The sequence below is a fragment of the Equus caballus genome, chromosome 10 (assembly GCF_041296265.1).
Source record: "Equus caballus isolate H_3958 breed thoroughbred chromosome 10, TB-T2T, whole genome shotgun sequence".
Lineage (NCBI taxonomy): Eukaryota > Metazoa > Chordata > Mammalia > Perissodactyla > Equidae > Equus > Equus caballus.
The window spans coordinates 6,956,420-6,980,930 of record NC_091693.1 but is presented as its reverse complement, the minus strand read 5'-3'; the positions used below and the strand labels follow the sequence as shown (position 1 = coordinate 6,980,930).

At 57.4% G+C, this 24,511-nt stretch overlaps 6 protein-coding genes across 23 annotated transcripts; 3 read left to right on the top strand and 3 right to left on the bottom strand.

Annotated features, from left to right (window-relative positions):
• Window positions 1-4: 4 nt before the first annotated feature.
• On the bottom strand, window positions 5-8,620 carry PROSER3 (proline and serine rich 3). Of its 10 annotated transcripts, none has more exons than XM_070222890.1 (11): window positions 8,081-8,485; window positions 7,067-7,248; window positions 6,645-6,847; window positions 5,681-5,808; window positions 5,469-5,575; window positions 4,727-4,809; window positions 4,481-4,629; window positions 1,657-1,826; window positions 525-1,542; window positions 354-435; window positions 5-194 (listed from the first exon to the last, which is right to left on the bottom strand). In XM_070222890.1, the coding sequence occupies exons 2-11, from the start codon at window positions 7,073-7,075 to the stop codon at window positions 137-139; spliced, it is 2,007 nt and encodes a 668-aa protein (XP_070078991.1). In that variant the 5' UTR covers window positions 7,076-7,248; window positions 8,081-8,485; the 3' UTR covers window positions 5-136. The 10 variants fall into 10 exon arrangements, with proteins under 10 accessions (XP_070078991.1, XP_070078989.1, XP_070078994.1 ...); XM_070222888.1 differs by having other exon boundaries at window positions 5,469-5,578; window positions 8,081-8,315; XM_070222893.1 differs by having other exon boundaries at window positions 5,469-5,592; window positions 8,081-8,311.
• A 129-nt stretch (window positions 8,621-8,749) lies between these two features.
• On the top strand, window positions 8,750-11,852 carry HSPB6 (heat shock protein family B (small) member 6). The gene is made up of 3 exons (XM_001915979.5): window positions 8,750-9,506; window positions 10,499-10,621; window positions 10,713-11,852. Exons 1-3 carry the CDS (start codon window positions 9,324-9,326, stop codon window positions 10,881-10,883), a joined length of 477 nt encoding a protein of 158 aa, XP_001916014.1. The 5' UTR covers window positions 8,750-9,323; the 3' UTR covers window positions 10,884-11,852.
• Window positions 11,853-11,901: 49 nt separating this feature from the next.
• LIN37 (lin-37 DREAM MuvB core complex component) lies at window positions 11,902-16,992 on the bottom strand. 2 transcript variants are annotated; one of them, XM_001492756.6, is made up of 9 exons: window positions 16,628-16,992; window positions 13,986-14,061; window positions 13,748-13,798; window positions 13,392-13,421; window positions 13,225-13,310; window positions 12,974-13,140; window positions 12,279-12,419; window positions 12,119-12,192; window positions 11,902-12,033 (listed from the first exon to the last, which is right to left on the bottom strand). In XM_001492756.6, exons 1-9 carry the CDS (start codon window positions 16,659-16,661, stop codon window positions 11,952-11,954), a joined length of 741 nt encoding a protein of 246 aa, XP_001492806.1. In that variant the 5' UTR covers window positions 16,662-16,992; the 3' UTR covers window positions 11,902-11,951. The 2 variants fall into 2 exon arrangements, with proteins under 2 accessions (XP_001492806.1, XP_014589043.1); XM_014733557.3 differs by having other exon boundaries at window positions 16,457-16,953.
• A 953-nt stretch (window positions 16,993-17,945) lies between these two features.
• PSENEN (presenilin enhancer, gamma-secretase subunit) lies at window positions 17,946-19,284 on the bottom strand. The gene is made up of 4 exons (NM_001433525.1): window positions 19,234-19,284; window positions 18,945-19,100; window positions 18,424-18,528; window positions 17,946-18,236 (listed from the first exon to the last, which is right to left on the bottom strand). The coding sequence occupies exons 2-4, from the start codon at window positions 19,003-19,005 to the stop codon at window positions 18,097-18,099; spliced, it is 306 nt and encodes a 101-aa protein (NP_001420454.1). The 5' UTR covers window positions 19,006-19,100; window positions 19,234-19,284; the 3' UTR covers window positions 17,946-18,096.
• A 108-nt stretch (window positions 19,285-19,392) lies between these two features.
• On the top strand, window positions 19,393-21,712 carry U2AF1L4 (U2 small nuclear RNA auxiliary factor 1 like 4). Of its 4 annotated transcripts, none has more exons than XM_005596168.4 (8): window positions 19,393-19,530; window positions 19,751-19,813; window positions 20,206-20,272; window positions 20,355-20,404; window positions 20,478-20,576; window positions 20,754-20,887; window positions 21,000-21,095; window positions 21,439-21,712. In XM_005596168.4, the coding sequence occupies exons 1-8, from the start codon at window positions 19,477-19,479 to the stop codon at window positions 21,521-21,523; spliced, it is 648 nt and encodes a 215-aa protein (XP_005596225.1). In that variant the 5' UTR covers window positions 19,393-19,476; the 3' UTR covers window positions 21,524-21,712. The 4 variants fall into 4 exon arrangements, with proteins under 4 accessions (XP_005596225.1, XP_014589076.1, XP_003362292.2 ...); XM_014733590.3 differs by having other exon boundaries at window positions 19,443-19,580; window positions 19,726-19,813; window positions 20,355-20,374; XM_003362244.5 differs by having other exon boundaries at window positions 19,443-19,580; window positions 19,726-19,813.
• A 157-nt stretch (window positions 21,713-21,869) lies between these two features.
• On the top strand, window positions 21,870-24,392 carry IGFLR1 (IGF like family receptor 1). Of its 5 annotated transcripts, none has more exons than XM_070222907.1 (5): window positions 21,870-22,009; window positions 22,429-22,653; window positions 23,056-23,240; window positions 23,563-23,932; window positions 24,014-24,392. In XM_070222907.1, the coding sequence occupies exons 2-5, from the start codon at window positions 22,497-22,499 to the stop codon at window positions 24,337-24,339; spliced, it is 1,038 nt and encodes a 345-aa protein (XP_070079008.1). In that variant the 5' UTR covers window positions 21,870-22,009; window positions 22,429-22,496; the 3' UTR covers window positions 24,340-24,392. The 5 variants fall into 5 exon arrangements, 4 of the variants coding, with proteins under 4 accessions (XP_070079008.1, XP_001492648.1, XP_005596228.1 ...); XM_001492598.5 differs by having other exon boundaries at window positions 23,560-23,932; XM_005596171.4 differs by having other exon boundaries at window positions 21,870-22,653; window positions 23,560-23,932.
• Window positions 24,393-24,511: the final 119 nt, after the last annotated feature.

Sequence of the window (24,511 nt, the reverse complement as noted above, 5' to 3'; positions counted from 1 at the left end):
CTGGTCCCATGAAAAATAAAATTTTTTATTGGGAAAAAGAGACTTTGTACAATTCAAAGTTGTCCGGCCTCAAAAGAGGCTCCTTCCCTGGGCAGCTGAGTCCTTGGGGACCTGGGGGCCATCTGGCTGGAGGAGATCAAGACCCTGGGTCTTCAGTGTGGTCCAGCAGGCGGGATAATTGGGCTTCCACTTTCCTGGAAAAAAGCCGGGGTAGTAGAGGCTGAGGTATGTGCTCAGGGCTGGGGTCTGGGGCCGTGGGCATTTCCAGGAAAGGGGCTCAGGAGAGGGGGGCACTCAATAGGGGTTCTCTGAGGATTCAGAGGCCCAGAGTCATAGATCCTGGTCACGGTCACCTTTTCTGCCGCTGCAGCTCTGCCCTCTGAACCCTTAGCACCTGCAGTACAGGGTCGTCCTGGAACTCGCTGCCGTCGGAGTCTGGGGGCAAAACAACGAATTCCAGGGAGCCGGACTCGTAGGGTGCTGGGCTGCCATCTAAATCCGGGCAGCCAGGCACATCCGCTCACCTTCGGCAGCCTCCAGAAGTCTGGCGGCCTGCGAGAGCAGGTCCTCTGAGGGGGCGTGGTCAGCAGAGGAGGAGGGCGTGGCCACAGCCTCGAGAGACCCCGCCTTGAACGAAGGGGGCGGGGCCCTGGCGCACGAGGACAGCTCCTCAGCCGGAGGGGGCGGGACTCTGGGCTGCAGACGCCCGGCTTCAGCCGAGGGACTGTGTTTGTCCTTGCAAAGCACCGACCCCACTGGGGGCGGCGTGGCCTTGGTATTCCGAGACTTGGCCTTATACTGACCCGGCGGGGTCTCTGCCTGCAGAAACCGTGGTTCAGACGGAGGGGGCGGGACCTCCGAGGGAGGGGGCGAAACCTTGGTCTGGGGGTGTGTGGCCTTGACTTTCGCAGACGGCGTCTCGCGTGGAGGCGGGCTCTCGAGGTGAGGGGGCGTGTCCTCCAGGCCGTCCGGAAACAGCCGAGCAGTTACCACCTGGCCCAGGGCGCCTCTGAGCTGCGGGCCGGGCCCCTCGTCCCCGGCCGTGTCTCGGCCAGCAGTGTCCCGGCGCGGGGCTCTGCTTCTCCGAGGCTTGGGGCCCTGCCTCTCGGGCTGGGCGGGGCTGCTTAGCACAGGGATGGGCGGGCCCTGGGGGGCGGCTGGGGGCGCGGGGGTGGAGGCGGGAGGCGCGAGGGTGGAGACCGGGGTCGCGGGGCTGGAGGAGGGGGGTCCGGGGGTGGAGGCGGGAGGCGCGAGGGTGGAGACCTGGGGCGCCGGGGTGGAGGCGGGAGGCGTAGGGGGAATGGCCCCAAGAGATACCCAGGGACCGGACTGCGGGGCCCAGAAGAACCCAGGGGGGCTGGGGCCCCAAAAGATGTGTGGAGAGAACCCTGGGGGAATAGGAGGCCTTTCTAAATAGAAGGCCTCCGGGGGACCAGGCCGGGCAACATTGCCCCAAAGTGGGACGCAGTGAGGCTGGGTTCCCAGGGAACCAGGGGTCTCTGCAGGGGCAGGAGAGGTCTGTAGGCTGATGGGGACAGGGACCTGAGAGGGAGAGAAAGGTTAGACGGTCCTCAGTCCCCCTCAGGCTCCTCTTCCCCCAGTTTCCCTTAGGCTTCCCCCTCCAGCCCCCTCAGGCTCCTCCCTTCCCCATCTCACCGGAGTAGTGAGGGCAGGGGTCCGGGGCAGCACCCAGGTTCCGTCACCCTGACCTCTTCGAGCCTGTTCAAGCTTCCGCTGCTGCCGCCACTGGTACAGAATGTCATCCTCTGGCCGCAGGGGTGCCTGGGAGGAGACTGGGGCTGGAGCAGGGATAGGTGCTGGAGTTGCTGTGGGGTAAGCAGAGGGAAGGGCAGTAAGGGCAGGGGCCGGGGTGATGAGCAACCCAGCAGCCTACACACACGCCCTTCGAGGGTGCCAGAAGGTTATTCGGACAGGCTCTCCAGATAAAGTCCAACTCCTCTCTGGAGTGGGAAACCGGGGAAAGGTCAGAGGGAGAGGAGAGAGCACTCAGGGCTTCTCAACCTGCCATCATTCAGTTCTTCAGCATCCACAGATATTTATCGCGCTCTGGACACTGTGGTTACAGCAGTGCATAGGACGGGTCCTCCAGAATCTGCCCACTTCTCCCCCCTTTGCTGCCCTTGCCAGGTCCAACCCCACAGCAGCCTCCTCCCTGGCTCCCTACTGCCTGTGCTCTCAGTCTGTGCCCCGCCTGCAGCTGAGGGAGCATGGGAAGACAGAGTCAGATAGGGGCCTCCTGGGTTAGAGTCCTCTGCAGGCTGCACCTCTTTCCTGAGAAAAAGCAGAAGCCTTTGCACTTGTGGTTCCCTCTGCTTGGAATGCTCTTCCCTCATGTATCCCCAGGGTTCACTCCCTCAGATCCTTCAGATCTTTGCCCACATATCACCTCTAGTGAGGCCTTCCCTGGCTACCCCATTCAAAACCGCAACAGCCCCCAGCCCTGCCCCTCCCTCTCCTCTTTCCTCTGCCATTTTCCTCCTTAGCGCTATCAACTTCTAACATACTAAATATTGTACTTTATTCATTGCTCATCTCTCCCTCCACAATGCCAGCCACACAAGGGCAGCGTTTTTTATCTGTTTGGCCATTAGCATACCCCAGTGTCAAGAACAGGGCCTGACGGCAGTATTTGTGGCATAAATGCAAAATGAACTGTTTACTGTGCTCCATGCCAGTGCCCCGCCCTGTGCTGGGGATCCAGCAGGGACTAAGGGCAAGGCCACTGGCTGTCGTCAGTCCAGTTGGGCAAAAAGACACCATTCCCATCACCCAGAGCACCTTTCATCAGTGCTGATCAGGAGGGCTACGATTCTCTTTCAGAAGCCCCCATCTGATGCCGTACAGCGAAGGGGGGCATCATCTCAGACCTCTGTCTCCTCCCCATCCCTCTACATCTGTGATTCTACTTCCAAACCTGGCCACTTCCTTCTGCTCCGCTCCTCAGGCTCTGGCCCAAGTCAAACTACCAGCATCTCTCACTGGGTGTGACAGCAGCCAGAGGGAGTCTATTAACACCCAAGAAAGCTCATGTCCCCTCCCTGCTCAGAACGTCCTGTGGCTCCCCAGTACTAAGATAAGGACCACATGCCTCACCATGCCTACGTAGCCAGTGTAATCTGACTCCTGCCAGTCTCCCCCACCTTATCCCACACCACTCTCACCACCCCCCCGCTCTCACCTTTTCTAGTCCCTTGTCTGCACCATGCTGCCTCCCATCTCAGTCCTCCTGTACATGCTAGAGGGCTCTTGTCCCCGTCTCCATCCTTCAGGTCTCCACTTAGATAGCACCTCTTCTGGGAAGGCCTTCTCTGACTTCCCAGCATCACAATCCTCTCCTGCCTGGCCCGCATTGCTGCTTACATTTCACCTTTGTGAGATTATATAGCTAGTGTCTGCCCCACACTCACTCTGCTGTGAGAACCCTGACAGTGGGACCATGTATGCTTGGTTCCCTGTGGAGTCCCTAATCCTGCTCCCAGTGCCTCAAACACAGTAGGGATTCAATGCTTGTTAGATGAATGAATAAATAAATGTATTCATTCATTCAAAACAATTCATGAAGTAGGTACTAGTTTTATCCTCACTTTACAGATGAGAAAACTGAGCATCAGGAAGGAGAGATGAATAAAAGGTGAAGCTTAGAAGGAGGGAAGAACCAGACAGGCGAGTGCTTGGGCCAGATCACACAAACGCGTCTCTGTTCCTTGTACTCCCCTGTCCCCATGCACGGGAGCCCCGGGAGTCAGGGAGAGCATCAGCCTGTTCACTGCTGTGTCCCAGGACCTGAGCACAGAGTAGCAGTAACACCAACGATGGCAGGTACAGTAACCTAAGTCCTTAACCCCATCTATGAAATCTTGGGGGCAGAAATTTGAGAGTTCAACAGTTTGCGTATTTTAGCAAAGTGGCATGGTATGTAGAACACAGACAGGGGTCTGGGGCACCACACCAGACTCAAAAGCATTGGTATTTGGTTGAACAATATGAAATTGCCAATAGTCTGCCATTTTTTACTTACAGGACAAAAATTTCATATGGTTCAACGTAAAATATCCATAGCAAAACGTATGAATATTCACCCTAAATGAGATATATAGAGAGAGAGAGATTATAAATATCCTTCATACTGTTTAGGTCAGATTTTGCCATCAATCAGGTATGGTGCCAAATCTGCAAAAAACCTTCTGATTGTGGAGTTTTGTGTTCAGAACTGCAGACAGGATGCAGAGAGAGAACGTGTCACACTAATGATTAGCTACGGTAACAGAGCTGTGCTAAGTGCTCCGTGCATGCACCAACTCACTGCATCCTCACCACACCAGAGCAGAGGAGGACAATTATTACCCCTGTTTTAAAGTTGGGGAAGCCAGGTCCAGAGAGGCCCAAGGTCACACAGCTGGTAAGTGGCGGAGCTGGGATTTGCACCAACTGTCCTCGATCCTTGCCTCCCAGAACTTACCATGTGCCCTGGGGTCAGAGCCCTTGCTGGAGTCAGGGATGAAGGCCATGGAGAAGGGCGAGAGGCCATCAGAGCTGACGGGGAGTGAGGAGCTGCTGGCATCACTGGGGCTGACGGAGGAGGAGGAGGAGGAGGAGACAGAGGCCTTGCTGTAGGGAGAAGGCAGATGTGAGACCACAGGGGTCTCAGGCGGTGGGCGGGGCCTGGAGCTGCAGGAGTGGGGAGGCTGGGGGGCAGGGGAGGCACCTGCGCTGGAGCAGCCTGGCAGCTCTGCTTTGCAGGCTCAGCGTCTCCAGGTCCAGCAGGGATGAGTTCCATGTGTTAAGGCTCTGTGGGGTGAGAGGGTCAGAGGCCAGCCCTCTCCCGAAGGCTGCTGGGAAAGGCATCTGGACAGAGGGCCTGGAGTGCAGGCCTGAACTCCACCTGGTACCCCCACATGCTGGCTTAGAATCTGCTCTGCCTCCTCCTCGGGAAGAGAGACCCAGTTTTCCTCTGTGGATCCGCACCCCTCAGTGCAGTCACTGCTGTGGGAAGAGGGCAGACCCCACCTTCCTGACCAGGCCTGGCTAATCACAACATTCTGTCCTCTGGTTCACGGTGATTGATCCAAAGATGAGCGAATGAGAGGAAGCCCTGGGGCTCTAGAGGGAGCTATTGGGAAGGCCTTCTCTTTCCACTGGAGTAAGTCAGTAAGTTGGAAGCCTAGAGTTACTGGGCCATCTTGGCTACTCTGAGGGGAAAGCCTGCCTGAGATTGAGCCCAACAAAGAACAGAGAGCCAAGAGAGTCGAGTTCCTCCCCATACTGTTCAAACATCTGGATCCAGCCATGCCTGAAAGCATCTACTTTTGGATTTCTTGATTGTATTAGCCAACAAATCCTCCTTTCTTTGTTTAATCTTCCTTGAATTGGGGATTGACTCTAGTTCCATCCCAGGGCTGGTGCTGTCAGTTCAGGCACCTAGGGGAAGGAGTGGATGGGGATGTCACCTGCTTTATTTCCTCAAGGGGGGCCATAGCCTTAGCCTCTGATGCGCTGGCCATCTTGGCAAGAGTTGGGACTGCTGTGTTGAGTCTTCCTTCTGGTTCACTGGCTCCTGCTGAGAAGTCCCAACTGATCATGGGGACCAAGAGGAGTGGCTGCTGGGGGCATTGATCAGGAAAGGTTTTAAGTCTGGAGTGGATGGGGCTGAAGCAGGTACCTGTTGCAAGCTGACTGCTGGGGTCTGGAGATTCAGGCCGCAGCCACCAAAAGTCAGCTGGGGCTGGGCCTGCAGTCTCTCGTTCCTCCCGGCTCGTGGGCTGAGCCTGACGGAACCGGTGTATGTACCTGTGAGCATCAGAGAATGGGAGGTGGGTCAGGTGAGGGGAGCCAAATAACAACAATAATAATAGTTACAATAGCCAATGTTTATGGAGCCCCAGGCAGTGCCTGGTAGTTGTCCCTCAATATCTATTCTCCTTTCTTATATAGTAATACAATATTATATGAGACTATATAATAATAATACTGGGCACATAGCCACTTTTCTATAGATACATTTACCAGGTGTCCCTGTAGCTTTATGGCCATGTAACTAGGTTCTTGACCAACACATATGAGGATGCGTGATTCTAGAAAGTAGATGCGGTTGGGAGCCATTTTGGTCCATGAAGGAAAGGGCCACAGAGCCACGGGATGGGAGAGCAACAAGACGGAAGGAAGGTGTCTCTGACGCCTCAACTAGTGGCTGCCCTGTCAGCCCTGGCTGCTTCTGCCCGGACTGTTAGATGAGGGAGAAATAAATGCTACCTGTTTAAGCCTCAATTAGAGACTCTGTTACAGCAGCTGAGCTTGTATCCTGCAAATCCAAGTGCTCGCTATGTGACAGGCATTGTTACAGAGGCTTTACAGACAATAACTCATTGAAAGCTGAAACAGCCCTAGGGGATATGTGTTATTAATATCCCCAATTTACAGATGAAGAAACTGAGGCCGAGATCATACAGGAAGTAAGTGACAGAGCTGGGATTTGAACCCAGGCAGCCTAGCTCCAGAGCTCTTCATAACACACATGAGGTATGGTCCTAAAAGTGCTGCATAAACACCTGTGGTTGTGATGGTGATTATGGGATCCCTGCCCCTGCCCCAAACCCTTCTTTCCTCCCAGGGCTGTGGGTACTTACTTGGCCACCACGGAGTCCCCACTCTCAGTCAGGGTGCATGGTGGGGAGGCTCCAATTTGTCCCTCAGTGCTGCTGGGTGGGGAAGGGGTCCCTGAGCTGGATGGCCAGAACTCCTCAAACAGCTCAGGAGAGTTGGGACCTGTGGCCAGAGTTTTGGGAGCTTCTGGGAGCCTGGATCTCTGGGTCCTGGATGGGCTCCGGGTCTAAGATAGGGGAAGTGCGGAGAAGAAAAAGTGAGGCCTGAGGTCATCCCTGTAGGGGACTGAAGACACAGGTGTAGTCTCAGTCGGAGGGGAGGAAACACATCTCACAAGGGTTACAGGCTTGGAGTGACTGGAGCTGTGATGGTGGGTCGAGGTGGGAGAGGCCTGGATGAGGGCAGGGCTGTGAGGAGGAGAGGGGGGACTGTCTTAATCTCTCACCCCCATCATCACGTCTTCCTTCCCTCTAGTTGTCACTCCTTTGCTACTGGACTGGCACACAGCACTTTCTGTGGGGTGTCCTCACCTTGAGGTGCCAGGTCTGGCTTTGGGAAGGCCAGTAGTGGCTTCAACCCAGGGGAGTGTCCCCAAACGGGCTGTCTTGGATGGAGAAAACTGGCAGGCTGCAAGGGGAGAGTGGGTTTGGCAGGCAGAGCATGGTCACTGCAGGCGTGGGGGGCGAGGGTGGAGTCAGGGTGGGGAGGATAGGAAGAGGAAGGCAGAACCAGACTGCAGGTCCCATGGATTCCTGGGAGAAATGGACTATAAATCCCATGAAGCACTGCTGCACATTCAAGCTGATGATATTGGAGGCATGATTCCCACCAGCCCTTGGAGCACTCTCGAATCGGAACCCAGGAACTGCTCCACCCTCGATACAGTCTGGGAGGAGTCTTCAAAATACAGAGGCGCAGTCCTTACCCCAGACCAAAAGAATCGGAATATCTAGAAGGGGAGCTAGGCATCTGTGTCTTTTTCGCAGCGTTTCACGTGATTTTTGAAGTGGACCTCGGGTTAAGAACCAAGGCTAACTCCTATTACCGGGCATTTCCCATAAGTCCTTGGGACACTCTCTAGGGAGAAAAGGGGAGGAAGGACTGCAGTCCCCATCAGTCACTGGGCTCCGCCTAAGCCAGAAAGGTAAAAAACAACACCCATGAGTCTGGGGGCAATTTCAAAATTAAGAAACTTAATTCCCAAGATGCCCCTGGACACTCTTGGAGGAGAAAAGTCCCCTGCGGCCACTTAGCGGAATGTAGGACGCTATGGGCCCCCCAGGATGGTGAAGTCTAAGGCTGGAGCAGCCAAAAGCTGTGGAGCATCTTGGGAGTTGTAGTTCCGGTGCGGTTGAGAACGAGACTCTGGACCCTAGCAAACTTGACCCTAGGCTGTGTTGTTCTGACCCTCGGTGCTCCCCAGGCCTCCTGTGTTCCCCAGAAGAGGGATCGGCCTTACCCGCGGTCCATCCTGCGGCTACCTCGGCGCTTCCGCCTGCTTCTCTCCTTCAGCCGACTGACCCCGCGCGCATCTTTGTCGCTTAGCAATGTCCTGTCGGCCCCGCCCTCTCTGGGAGTGCCGGCGCGGGAAGAGAGCGGCCTCCGAGGCTACCAATGATAGAGAGGAAAATAAAAGGAATTGAAAAGTGGCCAAACGGAGATGCCTCACAACTCGCTGTAACGTCGGCCTGACTGAAAGAGCGTGTTTGATTGGAGAACTGTAGCGTACAGCAGTAATTGACAAGCCTGTGGACCAATGGGAAGGATCTGAGGCCGGGCTCGACGTTGGGAGGGGTTCTAAAATACACTTCTTGCTGTCGTGTCTTCTAACCACTCCCCCTTTTGCTGCAGAAATCTCAGCCAGACTCCAGTCTAACGACGGTTTTTCTCGTTGCAGTGGGCAATCAGGGAGTCTGTCCGCTCTCTAACCGCCGTCCCTCCATCACTCGGACCGGCCAACGGGTCCCGCTGGGTCATCTAAGCACTTCCGTCTTGCTGCAGGAGCAGCTGGTTGCGCCAAGTGCCAGGCCTGGGCTCTTGGCCGAGGTGGTGGGATCAAAATGAGCTATTTCGGGCCCCGGCGCGCGGCCCCCGGGGGGCCAGCCTGGACTGTTCGTGCCCGTGCCCCCTGGCCGCTGCTCACCTGGCAGACCGTGCTACCCTGCGTACCCAAGGCTGAGTCAGAGACACAGATTTAGGCCCGGCCTGCCGCGGGGCTGGGCCCAAGGCCCGGGTGAGATGGGAGTAGGGTCTGTTCTGTGTCCTCTTGACAGCCTGGCCCACTTACAGCATTCCCTGTACCGGGGAATCAGCTCCTAAGACGGCCATCTGCGTCATCCCCAGAGCTGCCTGCGGGGCGGGGGTGGATTAAAGGGACTGGGAACTCCGCGGTGGGCTTCTCAGGACTTGGATCCCAAACGCCACGCTGTGCTCCCCACTCCGGCAAGGCTCAGCCTTAGTTTCCCTTTCGGGAAATTGGGGAATCTTAATGAAACCTCTTTGGCATCCAGCAGGCGCTTAATAAATGGCTAAGTCATTGTTGGGCTTTCTAAATAAGGCTCTATTAATGGCCGAGTCTGGCCACCTTCCCAGTGTCCCCGGGCGGCCCGCCGAGGGGCGGACACAGGGCGTGCTATAAATCCGAGGCGGCGGCGCACGCAGAGGCACTGCGGGTCCCAGGGCGGCGGCGGCGGCGGAGCAGGATGGAGATCCCTGTGCCTGTGCAGCCGTCGTGGCTGCGCCGCGCCTCGGCCCCGCTGCCCGGGCGCATCTTCGACCAGCGCTTCGGCGAGGGGCTGCTGGAGGCCGAGCTGGCTGCGCTCTGCCCTGCCGCGCTGGCCCCCTACTACCTGCGCGCCCCCAGCGTGGCGCTGCCGACCGCCCAGGTGCCAGGCCTGAGGGAGGGGCGGGCACCGGACCACTTCCAAGGCTCGGGGTCCTGGTCACCCTGAGGGAGTGAGGGCGTGTCCCTTGACTTTGAGCGGGGGCAGAGTCCGGTCACTCCGCGGGGCTTCCGGAGTTCCCAGAGTATGGAATCTCAGAGGCCGGATTACTGAAGGGGGTGGGAAGTCCATGTCGAGCTGGAGAGGGTCTCAGCTCTCAGGGGAGTGGAAGGGCTGGGTCACTGATGGGGCGGGGCGGTACTCTGAGAGGGTAACTCTGGAGGAGGCTGGGGACCCAGGGAATCTCGGGAAAAGGGGGAGCCCAGTCATTCTGAAGGGCGTGGGGCTCCCAGTGACTCCCGAGGGGAGGGAATGTTTTTGTTAACCTTGGGGAAGAGAGTTTGGAGACTGTATGTGGTGACTTTGTCTCCTGGAGAGGCAGAGGGGAGGAAGGGTCCTGTGACTTGAGAAAGAGGGGCCTGGCCACTCTGAGAAGCGGAGGAGGAGTATTAGTAACAGCTGAAAGGCAAGCGGTCCCGTGACTCTAGTGGGAGGGTAGAAAGAAGACTCTGGAGACCGGGGGGGAAGAGGCATCTTGGCGATTTCTGGCTGGGGGTGGGGAGGCAGTAAGGGCCCTGGGGGCTCTGAGAGGAAGGGAGCTGGGGAGTCAGTATCCAAGCGGACACGCTGACGGTGGGGTCGTTGACACTGGGGGAGGGGGGCAGGCCTCACCCTGTGAGGGCGTTGGTCCCTGACTTTGCAGGGGAAAGGGGCCTCATCACTCTGGGTGAGAGAGGAATCCCAGTGATCACACGGGGAGGGGTGATCTCAGTGGGGGAAGAGCTCCTCAGCGGCTAAGAGTAGGAAAGGGAACTCCCCAGTTCCGGAGGCCAGGGTCAGCTGCAGCAACGGGACCGACCGGGCCCCGACGCGGGAGGGGCCTTGCTGGGTCCCGGGAGCCCGCCCCGCCCCCATGACAATCCGTCTGTGCGCAGGTGTCGACCGACCCCGGGCATTTCTCTGTGCTGCTGGACGTGAAGCACTTCTCACCAGAGGAAATCTCCGTCAAGGTGGTTGGCGAACACGTGGAGGTGCATGCGCGCCACGAGGAGCGCCCAGTGAGTCCGGGGGGCGAGGGCGGGGCCACAGGCCGGAGGGCGGGGCCTCTATAGGGAAGGGGCGGGGCCGCTCAAGCCTCTCCTCCCGCAGGACGAGCACGGCTACATCGCGCGCGAGTTCCACCGTCGCTACCGCTTGCCGCCTGGCGTGGATCCTGCCGCCGTGACGTCCGCGTTGTCCCCTGAGGGTGTCCTGTCTATCCAGGCTGCACCCGCGCCGGCCCAGGCCCCGCTCCCGTCGCCGCCGGCTGCTACCAAGTAGGGGTGTGGGCACACCTGAACCCCGGGAGCTGCCTCAGGCCCCCTTTTAAAGCCGACCTGACTCCGCCCAGCCAGATGTCCTGAGCGCGCCAAGACCACTCGCCCACCCAATCTGGGATCCCACCCTGACCCTTCCAACCTAAACTTAGTCCTGATAACCTAGACCTTCCACTGACACTCCCGCACTCACAACCCCTCCAGCTTTCAAACCCCCCAAACCTCCCTAGCTTGCAGACCCTACAAGCACAACCCCTCAGCCTGCAGTCCCCCATCCTCACTGATCCTACTTTCTTGGCATATAACCCCACTCAAAACTCCCTCCTTGATTTCCTTCTGATTCCTCCAGGAAAACACCTCCACGCCCCATTTCAATCCCCTCCCCTCTGTGACACCAGATTACAGTGGACAGCCCTGCCCCACCGTAGGCCAGTCAAGCATAACTGGCCCCCGCCCCCGCCCAAATGTCCCAGACTCTGCACAGACCTTGGACCCCAGACCATCCAAGCCTGGCCCCCAAGGCTCTGGATCCTTCCCCTCATTCCAACCAGACACTCCATTCTCCCGACCTGAGCCCTCCAACCCATCTTCTGACTTGAAACCCCAGCCAGCCACCCCCAGACCCCTGAACTCCTTTTCTGACCTCCACTCTCGGACACCTATTCTAGGCCAACGAGGACCCTCAAGCTCAACCTGTACAGATACCTACTGCATCTCCCCAGACTCTGCACAGATATCCTAGGCCCTCATCCTTGACTCTAACCATAACCCCCTAGTCACTTTGTCTTGATCCCCAAGTCTCCAACCACATATCCCACGCAATCTACCTTCCACACCCCTCCCCTTATTCTCCAAGACCCAACCAAGTAGCCCTTTGATTCCCCACAATCTTTCTCCCTCCTTGAATTCCCTGCTGCCCCATCTCCTCACTCCTCTCTAAGCCCACTCCCCCAATAAACGTGCTAGAGCTGTGCCAGCTGCTTTATGTCTGGACCAGGAAGGATGGGCTGCAGCCACAGAGGCCAGGAGGGAGGAGGAGAATGTTTATTGGGGTTGGGGGGACAGGGGAACATCACTGTCGCTCGTACATCTCCCGTAGGATCTTCATGCTTTCTGAGTAACGAAGCTGGTTCCGATGAGATGCCTCCTTCCACCTGCAGTAGGGGTGGGGAGGTAGAGGGAGGACTCAGCAGTCGGGGCAGAGGCCACATGGGGGCAAGCAGGCTGGCGGATGCTCACCTCTGGCGGATGCGTTTCCAGCGCTGCATGTTGCGGTAGATGAGTGTGGAGGGTGAGGGCTCCGGCTCGGAGGGCTGCATGGACAGAGAGGTCAGGCTGGGTGGCCGTGTCCAAGTGCCACAATACACCCCATGGCCCCGGGCCAGCCTTGTATACCCACCTCATCATCGGTGGTACCCTGGGTCTCAGGCTGCAGTGGGGATGGAATTCGGGATCTGCAGGCGTCTCCAGGTGGCCCAGGGGCTGTAGGCGGAGGCAGCTTGTACACATCCCGACTCTTGCTGTTAGTGACCTCTGGACCCTGGGGACACAAGGGCCCCAATACCAGGCCCGAGAGAGTCAGAGAAGGCGGCCAGGGGTACACATTTCACCCTTCCTGCTTCTCCCAGTGACAATAGAAATGAGGGACTCACCAAGGACTTGTACTTAGGAGTCATGTCTGAAGGGTGGGGACCTTACACAGCTTGGGGTCCGGTCTGCCTGCCCTAGGGATCCCTGTCATCTCCTGTCCAACCCAGGGACCCCCATCTACCCCTGCGCAGCCCAAGGGGTCCTCATCTGCTCCCCTAGGCCAGGTGGCTACACCTGTTTACATTAAGGACCTCTGTCCAGCCCCCAGCTTTTGGGGACCCCTGATTTTGGAGGTCTCATCTATCTGCCCAGGGGAACTCTATCCCCACTCCCTCCCAGACCAGGTAGCCATGTCTGCTCCAGGGAGTTCCATCCATACCCCAGCCTATGGGTTCATATTTGTGTGCCTCCCCAGAGCCAGGAGTCATTTCAGGGACGGAGACCTGCTGCCTCGGGGGAGGGTACCTTGTGACCATCTACCCACTGCCCTGCCCCCCATCCCACCTCCTCATCCTCAGGCAGCGGGGGCAGTGGTGAGCTGGGCGAGCGTTCACGCTCGCGCACTGAGGGGCTGTTGCGCATCCAGGCCCGGCAGATCGGGTACAGCGGTGTGTTCTCACTGAACTGAGCCAAGTCCACGCTCCGGTCAAACAGCTTGATCACATACGTGTCTAGGGTGGTGGGAGTGGGAGGGATGTGAACGTCCTCACGCAGCCCCTATTCTTGCCCGCCCTCCAGGGCTACCACCTACTCACTGGATCGCTGTGGCCCTCCCTCAGCCAGCCCATCATCCATCTCCCTCCTCTTCTTCCTCCGCTGGTGGGGGAAGCGGGCAGACGGCCTGAGTGGGGAGGGAGAATGTCAGGACCGGGGTGGGGGCTGGGGACCTCTCCTCAGCTGGTTGGCGCCCCTGCCACCTTACCGTTTGCCGGTGGCCGCGATGGAGCAATCTCTGTGGGGAGAGACAAGGCATCAGCAGGCTGACCCTTGAACAAATGCTTGCTCAAACCCCCCAAAGGCATCCTGGGGATGCCCTGAGATCAACCCTGAGATGCCCACGTGGAGCCCACCAACCTCTCAGGCCTTGTGTCCCACCCACGCCCCTGGGGCTCCAGGTGCCAACTGTGAGGGAACCTAAGTGTTTGCTGCCCCAGGGTCTTTGTCTGCGTAGAGTGGTTAGGACTGTGGGGAAGCATGGGGCAGACTGCTCAGGGCGTGCATGAGGGAAGAGTTATCCACGACAAGCCCTCAGACACGGATCCCGGCAACAACACTTACTTGTTGTGGGTGTCCGAGGGGGTCTTTCCGGCTTCCTCATCCAGACGCTCCCTGGAAGAAGAAAACTGTGGGCTCAGGGTTCCAAAGGCCTGGAGTGGGAAGGCACCAAGTGGCCTCTCCTTTGGGCCCCTTCCCCACTAAGCCAGCCTCTGTCCCACCTAGATCCACCCAGGACCAGAGGGTCCAACTTGCCAGGGCCCCTGACCCGCTATGCCCCTATGCTGGGCCAGGTCCTGACCTGTCCATATGACTCTTCTCCAGCAGACACTGCAGAACAGCATCCAGTTGGTTCCGGGCCTTGGCCATCTCCAACTCTGGGGAAGAGGGTACAGAGCAGGAGTCAGCTCCCAGGCCGCAGGCAGGTGGACAGCCAACTGGCCAGGGAAGGGCATGCGTATCCGATCCTACGCCAGGCCCGGGCGTGCTGAGGGTGCAGTGGGCAGAGACTGCTGAAGCGATGAGCAGGAGCACTAGCTTCCAGGACTGTCCCATATGCTAGCGTGTGACCTAAAGCCAATCACCTTACCTCGCTGAGCCAGTTTCCTCATCTTGAAAGTGGGTCTCCGAATGACACCTATCTGCTAGGACTGCTCTGAGGTTAAATAAACCATGTTGTCGATGAATCTCTTAGCAGGATGCAATAATAATAAGTGACATGTACACAGTGCTTGCTATGTGCCAGGCGTTGTTCCAAGCACCTCACACACATTAACCCACTGAATTCTCACAGTAAGCCTGGCAGGGAGATATGATGTTTATCCCCATTTTAAAGACAATGAAACTGACGCACAGAGATGTTAGGCCACTTGCCCAAAGTTACACAGCTAGGAAATGGCAGGACTGAGGATCCGAACCCAGGCTGTCTGGCTCCACAGCTGAGGTTATGAGGCAGGGGCTCACACTGGGGACAGAATCTCGCCACCAGATGTGCTTTTTTTGGCAGAGGCAGTGGTGTTATTTATAATCTGAATTAAATCTGAATGAGCTGACAATATTTAACAATTGGGAGATTTCATGTAAAATACCCATTTTTGGCATTTTTTTCCCCAGGAAATGAGATCTGGGCCCACCTTCCTGCCTGCAGAGGCGATGGCTGGCTCTGTCAGCCTGTGTTGGCCTCCCTTCATCACGGAACTTAGGAGGTGATGATGTTATAAATATTCTCCTCTCACTCCTGTGGGGTGTTCGCTCTCCTCTTCCCTCTAGTAGGAGCTGTGGCCCAGTGCTCAGAGCCTAGAAGGACACTCGAGGACATGCTTTGCCAGCCCTGGGACTTCCTGAGGAGACCGGGAGACGCAGGGATTCCTGACATCCCTCAGAGGAGAGATGGGGTTGAGGAAGGGGCTGGGGGCAGCTGAGATTCTAGCAAAGAGCCTTGGGCAGGAGCCAAGGTCTGGATCGACCACATCTCCTTCCCTGCCCCCGTGTCTCTCCTGAACCTCAGACCTTGGGGTCCCACGGACTCATGTACGCGTCCCCCTGGACATCCACCAGGCTCCTTCCACCTACTAGGGCCACACTGGCCTCAGTGTCTCTCTCATTTACCTTTTTTCCAGAGCCCTCATTTCAGGGGTAGCCCCACTGTCCCCCAGTCCCTTCCTGGGCTTCAACATGGACACCTCTCTCTCTCCCCCACCCCAGGCCATCAACCCCATGGCCTGTCCACTTGGCCTCCTGAGGGTCTCTCCCACCTCCCCCTCCCTACCCCACCCACTCTGGTCCTTTCCCTTCCTCCCCCCCCCCCGCCCCAGGCTCCCAGCCTCAGTCTCCCCTTCTGATCCACCCACCACAAGGTGGCCAGGGGATTCTTCCTGACACTGATCAGAACAATCCACGACTCTGCAGTGCCCCCAGGACAGTCCGCACTCTTCAGCCTGGTGTTCGCACGCCTCCAGGACCTTGCCTTCTCCTTCCCGCCACCATCATTGGTGGTCAGGCCCCTTTCACTTTTCTACCCACAATTTTTTTGGCATCTGGGGGGCATCTTTATTAACTCACTTCTCAGTTCAAAACCCTTCCTTGTTTCCCTATTTCCATCAGAGCAAAAGCCAAAGTCCTAACCTGGGCCCACAAACCTGTCCCCCTCCCCTCCCGTTTGTCCCCATCTCCTCACAGTCTACCTGACCCACTCTTCTCCAGCCACACAGGCTTCCCTGCTGGCCCCTGAACACGCCAGACAAGGCTTCCACTTCAGGGCCTTTTCAAAGCTATTTCCCTCGTCTGATTCGCGGTTCCCACACGTATCCTCATGTCTCTCTCCTTCACCTTGCCTCCCTCCTGATCTCCTTACCTTCTCCTGTTTCATCTCATTACCACTTATACCATCTAACATCCTACATCATTTCACTATTATCTTTTTGTCTGGATTCCGTGTCTCTCCCACTGCCCTTACCATGCCAGTCCTGGGTTCCCATCGGCTCGGCCCCAATCCCAAATCACTTCTTCTCTCTCAGCTTGTTTCCCCATCTGCCACATTTCCTACTTCCTAGGATTAGTGGGACACAGTGACTGCGAGGACTAAGTGCTTCCCTGTACTTCAGGCGTTCAGCACAATGCTTGACTCACGACCACTGCTGGATGTGGGGAAACTGAGGCAGAACCAAGAAAAGAGTCCTTCTCAGAGTCACACAGCTCAGGATCCCCATCTCTTACCGCCCCACAATGCCTGAGCCACCACCATTCAACCTTAAAGCTATCTCGAGCACAGACCTGGAGGGTATGAGGGTGGCAGGAATCGCTCGATGCCTGACAGCGATAGTCAGATGGGCTGCAGGGAGAAGCCGCGCAGTCTGCCTTATCGCGATAATCCTGTCTGTCGGGACTCCCATCCCCTGATCAGTCCGATGCACCCGGACAGGCCCCCGACCTCGGGGTCCTCACCTGATTTTTCCACTTTCACCTTCACCGGGAACATGGTTTGGGTCTGGGGTCTGGCTAGCTGGGTCAGAGAAGCCAAAAGAGCCTAGGATCACAAGTCAAGGTCGGAGGCAGACGGGGAGAGGTCAAAGGTAAGCTTCGGCTGCGGACAGCCCTCCGCCCTGAGCAGTGTCCGGCCGCGACCGCCGCCGCTGCCGCCAGCTCCTCTAGTTCCCCTTCTGAGGGCGGGCCCCTGCGGCAGTCGCCTGTTCCCATTAGTCAGTTCGGCCGTCAATCTCGTACCCCGACCATTTGAGAGCTGCCGCTGTCGGCTCCCAGCTCTAAGTCCCACCTTTCTGGGGCCCCGTTTCCGGAAACAAACCAACGACATCCCGGGGCGCTTCCTGGGAGATGTAGTTCTAGCTCCCGAGACTTAGCCGGGGTAACGGCGCGTGCGCCGCGCAAGGCACGGTGGAAGACGTAGGATCAGGGCACAGCAACCTTGTTGAAACTTGTAGTGTCAGAGCTTTGAGTAACGCCAGTTTAGCTATTGACAGGATTTATTTAACCGTGGGAGTCCCTCTTGTCCCTAAGAGGAAGGCAAGTCTGGAGTTTGATGGGGTTCCCTCTTACTAGGCATTTGCTAGGTGCCAGCTACCTGTTAATCTCTTTTCAGGCACAACCTCATTCATTTGGCAAATATTTATTAGGGGGCCAGGCACTCTTCTGGCCACTGGGGACACCGCAGTGCACAAAACAGACAAAAATCCTTGCCCTAACAGAACTTATATTTTAAAGGATGGAAGATAAACAAGTAAAACATTTTAAACGAAATGTGAGAGGACAAAGAATATAACCTGAAAGGGACACAGGGAGTACCAATGTGGGCATTGAAATTTTAAATAGGATGGTCAAGGAAGCCTTCTCTAATAAAGCTCTTGAATATGTCTATTGCTGCAGACAGCTCCTTCAGAAAATGGGAAACTTCCATTGACCACATGTCCCTTGGCCCAGACAAATTGTAGGAGGTAGCATTGTGGTCCACATTTCCAATGAGAATACTGAGGCTAAGTGGGAAAGTAATGTTTTCAAAATTCACACACTATCAGTACAGGATAGCAGCCCCTAGTACTGGAAGCATTATTCCTTTCTTGGTTCTGCATGTGTAGAATAGGGTTCCTGAGCGGGAAATTTCCTATTTCAGAGGATCATGATTAGTAGTCAATGAAAAAAATGCACATAATGTGTGCAGCACTAAGCCGGACACAACGTAAGCATTCAACAAATGTTTCTGAATATTAATAATCATTTTATGATTCAACCTCCAAAAGATCCTAGAGAGTCAGCATAGAGAATTAGGGTCCTTTATTGGGGGATGTCAGCAGAGAACACAGGAGATGGGAACAAGTCTCAGGGGCTTGAAAGTTGGCTTAGAGTAGAGGAACACATCCTGGGAGAATGAGCAGGTTCCTGGGCCTGTGCAGAAGAAGTTGTCAGGGGGTACCCAAGGGTATGGTGAAGGAGAGGTAGTCCCCAAGGGCGCCCCAACGGGGCCGGTAGATCTGGAAGATGGTGATCCAGGTGGTGAGTATAATCACCCAGAAGAGGAAGCCCACAGCTGAGCGCCAGACATCTGTAGGAGGGAACAGGAGTGGGGAAGGCTGGCCTCCACCTGCTCTCTGGTCTGCCCCAGACCAACCCTTTTTTCTCTTCTACAAAGACCCAGAATTCTGGAACTTCCATCATCCTCTCCCACCAAAGCTTCCTGCTTTCCCCTCCCCACACTGGACGGCCTCCCTTCATCTGTGCCCTGGACTCACAGCCTTTGATTTGGCTCTGCTCTGTGTATGCCGGGACAAGGAAGGCCTCTCGGAAGAACCAGAAGATGTTGACCAACCAGAGAAAAGGCAGGAAAGCAAACCCACCTAAAAAGAAAAAAAGCGAACTGGGACATAAGGCAATGAGGATCCTCGCCAATACCCACCTAGAGGACCTATTTGGAAGTCTTCTCCCATACCCAAGTTCAAATGGAAATCTCTGCTATCAGGGACTCAGGAATCCTGGCTGCTCCCTGGGATCCAGGAGTCTGATTCTTCAACCATCTCTTTCTCAGGACTCAGGAGTCCAGCTCCTCAATTCCTCTCCTCTCTTGGGACCCAGAAGTTGAGGTCCCAGCCTCCTCCTTCCTCAGGACCCAGGTCCTTCCCTCAGACCCAGGAGTCCGCGTCCCCAGCCGCTTCATCCCTTAGACCCAATAATTCAGGCCCCCAGACCCTCTTCCCTCAGGCGCTCTAGTCCGGTCCCCTCTCTTCTCCTGGGACCCTAGGACACCGGCCCTTACCCAAGTAGTACTTCCGGCACAGGTTCAACTTCTCCTCGTTGGACACTCGCTCCAAGTTCATATTTGCGCGGAGGCACGGTCGTCCCGAGGGTCCGCGGGGCGAGACCCAGCCTGGACCCCAAGTGACAGATGCAAGGATCGCGAACAACCACGCCCCTATTACGACAAATGGAGATAAACTGAAAGGTGGGTTTACTGAAAGAGGGGCACACCTGCCCCCACCAGAAAGCTAACTGGGTTGAAACGCTCTTTATGTTTACTGGGGGGTGCGAAACGACCCCTAACTTACCAGGGCAATCTACTTCCTGTGGCCTGGACGTTTCGCCACTTTCAACTACGGACGCTTGCGCGAGCTGCCGCAAGCATCTCTGGAGTTTGTAGTCTTTTTGGTGAGGCAACGCTTCACGCATGCGCATTCAGGGAACTCCGGCCGGTCGTTCTGCGCAGAGGGCGCAGGCCTCCACCACGCAAGCGCACTAGGGAGTTTGAGAGCGTGATGAGCGACCCGAGGCGTCGATGAACTACACTTCCCATGCTCCTAAGCGATGGAAGTGATGTAAAGAGCAGACAGAATTGGAGGGTTCGGGTAAAAATGGCTGAATATTTAGCTTCGATATTCGGGACTGAGAAGGACAAGTGAGAACGGGCACAGGGAGTGGCTCTTTAGGGGGCCCGGGACAGGGCTCTTGGTTCCCTGGTGGTTGGGCGGCGTGGGGCGGTGTTTCTGGGGTGTCCGGCCTCGCCGGCCCTTGGTTCACCTCTGTCTTTGCACCTCTTCCAGGGTTAACTGCTCTTTTTACTTTAAGATCGGGGCCTGCCGGCACGGGGACCGGTGCTCCCGGCTTCACAACAAACCGACTTTCAGCCAGGTGAGCCCCACCACGGAGCCTCGGGGGTTAACGCTTCCCGGCCCTTCCCCTTCTGCTGTCCATCATCATGAGCTCCCGCCTTTTCCGGATTTCTAAGGCCCACCCTACTGCCCCGCTTGTTTCTTGTCGGACCTGTGCAGGTTCCTCCCCCAACCTTCAAGCCCTTCTCCCAGGATTTTGGCCACGCCCCCGTACGTACAAGACTATACCCCTGGGCTGTGCCTCACTGCTAGGTGTCCCCTCTTCTGGTTTCCTTGGGGCAGGCATCGCTGATGCCCTCAAAATGCTTAGGCTTCTCTGGTGCAAGGTCCCACCCCAACCTTCGTATCCCAGCTATTTGCATGTACCCCGCTCTCTGAGCTCAGGCCCTGTCCCTTTTAAATTCTGTTCAGACCATAGTGCTGCTCAACCTGTACCGGAATCCACAGAACACCGCCCAAACCGCAGACGGATCGCATTGTGAGTGAGGGACCGGTCTTGGGGGCAGGGCGGATAACTGCCAGCAGGCCACCCCCTGATTCCACCCTGCCCCCTCCTCCAGGTCACGTGAGCGACGTGGAGGTGCAAGAACACTATGATAACTTCTTCGAGGTGAGGGTTGGCAGGGTGGATTGTGTTTCCTTTGGGCGGGGAGCTCAGCTGAGTTCCTCCTGGTCTTCCGCAGGAGGTGTTTACGGAACTGCAGGAGAAGTACGGGGAGATTGAAGAGATGAATGTGTGCGACAACCTGGGGGATCACCTCGTAGGCAATGTCTATGTCAAGGTGCCTGCTGTCCCCCCATTAGAGCCCAGAGGTGGAGGCATTTCAATGCCTAATGGCCACCACTGAAGCCTCACAGCTTGAGGTCCATCGCTAAATCCAATCCAGCCCCAGAGCTACTAACTAGTCCCCTGAAGATTTCTGAGTTTGATTGCTGACATTGACCGACTTTCCTCTCAGTTTCGGCGCGAGGAGGATGCAGAGCGGGCAGTGGCTGAACTCAATAACCGCTGGTTCAATGGGCAGGCTGTGCATGCCGAGCTGTCTCCTGTCACCGACTTCCGGGAGTCATGCTGTCGGCAGTATGAGATGGGGTATGGTAGTACAGGGCTGGGATGGGCACCTTGAGCCTCAGACTACTGTGTGTGTGTTGGGGGCTGTCAGTGACAATGGTTTCCTCCGTCCATCCATCCATCCTCTACCTAGGGAATGTACCCGGGGTGGCTTCTGCAACTTCATGCACCTGCGACCCATCTCCCGGAACCTCCGGCGGCAGCTCTACGGGCGGGGACCCAGGCGCAGGTACCTCAGGACCAGCCTGCCACGACTCTTTATACCCTAAGCCCCATGTACTGAGATGAACCTCATCCTATGCCCCAATAACTGTCTCAAGCCTTCTGTACCCTAAGAATAGCCCTGAACCCCATCCCAAGACCAGCACCTACGTCCCAACCACAAAACCAGCCTGCACCCCAAACCCCCCAACCCAAGGCCAACCTACATCTCCAATCCTGAGATCAGCCCCTGGAACTCTAGTTACTTCATCACCTGCCCTTGCCCCATCCCAGAGCAGAGAGGCAGCCCTTGGGGATCTGCACACCACTCCCCATGGCTCTAACCCTTCTCTCTCCACTCTGTTTCCCAGGTCACCCCCAAGGTCTCATACTGGCCACCGTCCCCGTGAAAGAAACCGACGACGATCCCCAGACCATCGGCATGGCCGCTTCTGAGACTCTGGCCCCGTTGCCTGCCATCCCGTTGCCTGCCATCACTTCCTGGCCTGGATACCTCCTCAAAGCCCCCTTAACTTCCTGGTGCCATCTTCCCCATGCTCCAGGGCTCCATGATATAATCTGTTCTACACAGGGACCTTCTCCTACTGCCCCTCCCCTAATAAAGTTCTGTATTGAGGGTTTAGAGCTTCCTTGTTAGCTGAACCTGCTGCGGGTAGGAGTTTCCTTCCACCCCCACATCCCCTGACAAGGGGAAGTGGGGCTGGGCTCTGGCCACAACCTCATCAAGTAATCTCCAACAGGTGGGAAAGCAGCTGGCTCAGAGCCCTGGGCCCCAGAAACCCCCAAGTGGGACTGGTGGGGTGGGGACACCTTTGTGCTGGAAACTTCAGCACGTCCACCTGAAGCTTCTCAGGGGAAGACGCCTGGTTGTGGCAGGTTGGAGGATTCCCAGCCCGGAAGAAACTGGGGTTAGGAGCTAAGGTAAGGTCCCTGGGACTTGAATGAGAGTCTCCAGTGGGTGAGGGCCCCACCCTCCAGGCTGGCCGCCCTGAAATGAGAGCTGGTAATGCTGAATACTTAAGCTTAGCATATGCCAAGTGCTGTTCTAAGCGTTTTACTTCTAGCAACGGTTTTAATTCTCTATAAGAACCCTATGAGACAGGTGCTATTATCCCATTTTACAGATGGGAAAGAGGGCGGGAAGATAGCAGACGTGGGACAAGAATCCACGCAGTCTGGCTCCGTCCTCGCTCTAGCCATCTTGAGGCCTTGTGGCCTCTCTGATAATGGGCCAGGAGCTGGACTGGGGTTGGTGGGTAGATTCCCCTTTTCCGAAGGGGTGTGGGGATCCTATGCCCCCACATCCACTGTTTCCTTCTTCTGCCCCGTTTCCTGGAAAGTGCGGCAGCAGCGCTGTGGCCGGAAGTCCTGCGGTCACAGCCCCCCAGGCTGTAGGCCCCGCAGCAGGATGAGGCCCCTCCGCCTCCTACGGACGGCCGCGCTGCTCCTGGCCCTGGCGCCGCCGCGGGAGGCCTCCCGGCACTGCGGCCTCCTGGAGTACTGGAACCCTGACAACCAGTGCTGCGGAAGCTGCCTGCAGCGCTTCGGGCCGCCCCCCAGCCCGGGTGAGGAGCAGGGACCCGGCGTATGCATATAGCCAGGAGCCGGGAGTGATCGGGGAAGGGGCGAGGTCTGCGGGGTACAGCCCATTAGGCTCGCTTCGGGGTAGGGGGCTGGCGTGGGTGATGACGGGGCCCCGGCGAAAGGGGGTGTCCTGGGGCGGTGAGGAGGCGGCGGCGGGGGAGAGGAACGCGGGCAGAGCGCGGGGCACCGGGCGGAGGGAGTGAGGGGGCGGGGCCTGCGGAGCAGGTTTCCAGGCCGGCAGCACGAGCGCGGGGAGGACGCCGATAGGACGGGCGGGTAGAGTGCAAGGGGCGAGGCCTGCTGGGATAGGACGGGGGGGAAAGGGCGTCACCAGCGCAGAGGAGGCGGGGCTTGGCCCCTCGTGAGACCCTGTCTCCCACTAGACCTCGAGTTTTCGGAAAACTGTGGCCTCAATGACTTTGGCGATCACGTAACGCCCCCCTTCAAAGAGTGTCCTCCTGGGCAGTGCAACCCCGACAGCGCGGAGCTGTGTAGCCCCTGTGGCGGCGGAGCCACGGCTCCTACTCCCGCCGGGAGGCGCGGTGGAACCCGGCTGCGCTGCAGAGAGGTGCGGATCGCCTCGGGAGGGCCTGGGTCTCCTCGGGAGGGCTTGGGTCAGGGTGCAGCTTGCCAGAGTGGGGCGGAGTTGGAGGGCGTGTCTTGGGATCGGATGGGCGGGATGTGGATCAAGGGAGGGGGTGTACCCCACTGAGGAGGATATGGGTAGGAGCATGCAGTGTCAGGAGGTGACCTCCCTGGGTTAAAGGGGTGGGGGTCTGGATCAGGCGGGGACCTGGCCCCACTGAGGGATATAGGGATGGGAGGACTGGGCTGAGAGAGCAGGAGTGGGGTGCACCTCCCGCTTTACTCCAGCTCGCTATTCCCAGAAGCCCGTCCCTACCAAGGAGCTCTGCCGTCCGAGCGTCCTTAGCTCCCAGGAGCCCAGCTCACCGGCGACTTCCAGTCTCCCGGGGACATCTGAGCGCAACGTCCCTCAGCAGGCCTTGCCGAGTTTTGCCCTGCCCCTGGTGCTGGTTCTGCTCCTGACCTCCACAGTGATGCTCCTACTCGCCCTGCGAAGGCACTGCCGCCGCCGCGGACAGGGGAAAGCCGGCCTCCACACCTATCCTGCCTCGGCTTGCGGAGATCCCAATACCCAGGGCCTCACCTCCTTGGAGTCGTCTTCTCCAGGCTCCCTGGAGGCATCTGAGGCGGGGCACTCATGGAAGGAGGTCTCCCTACTTCCACTCCTGGGCAGGGGTTAGTCGGGGACACACTAAGGAGGGGGAAGGTGGACTGGAAGCCCGCCCTTCCTCCCGCTCATCCTTCCCTGTCTCCCAGAGTTCCCGAGTCTGGCATCGCAGCCCCTGTCTCGCCTCCTGGATGAGCTGGAGGTGCTGGAAGAGCTGATTGTGCTGCTGGATCCGGAGCCTGGGCCAGGTGGGGCGATAGCCTGTGGCACCACTCGACACCTGGCTGCAAGATATGGCCTGCCTGCTGCCTGGTCCACCTTTGCCTACTCTCTGCGACCCAGTCGCTCACCTCTGCGGGCCCTGATCGAGATGGTGGTGGCAAGGGAGCCCTCTGCCTCTCTGGGCCAGCTTGGCACACACCTGGCCCAGCTAGGGCGGGCAGATGCTCTGAGGGTGCTGTCCAAGCTTGGCTGATATGAGGTTTGCCTGGCTAGTACTCAACAAAAGTAAAGTTTCTGTTGAAATAAGTGCCTGATGTCTTTGGGCTTCAACTAAGGGGGCCTCTTGAAATACAGTCTTAATTGGGCCAAGAACCAAGAGACATCCTCTCATTCCTCTTAGTCCCCTAGAAAAAGGGCCCATTCCT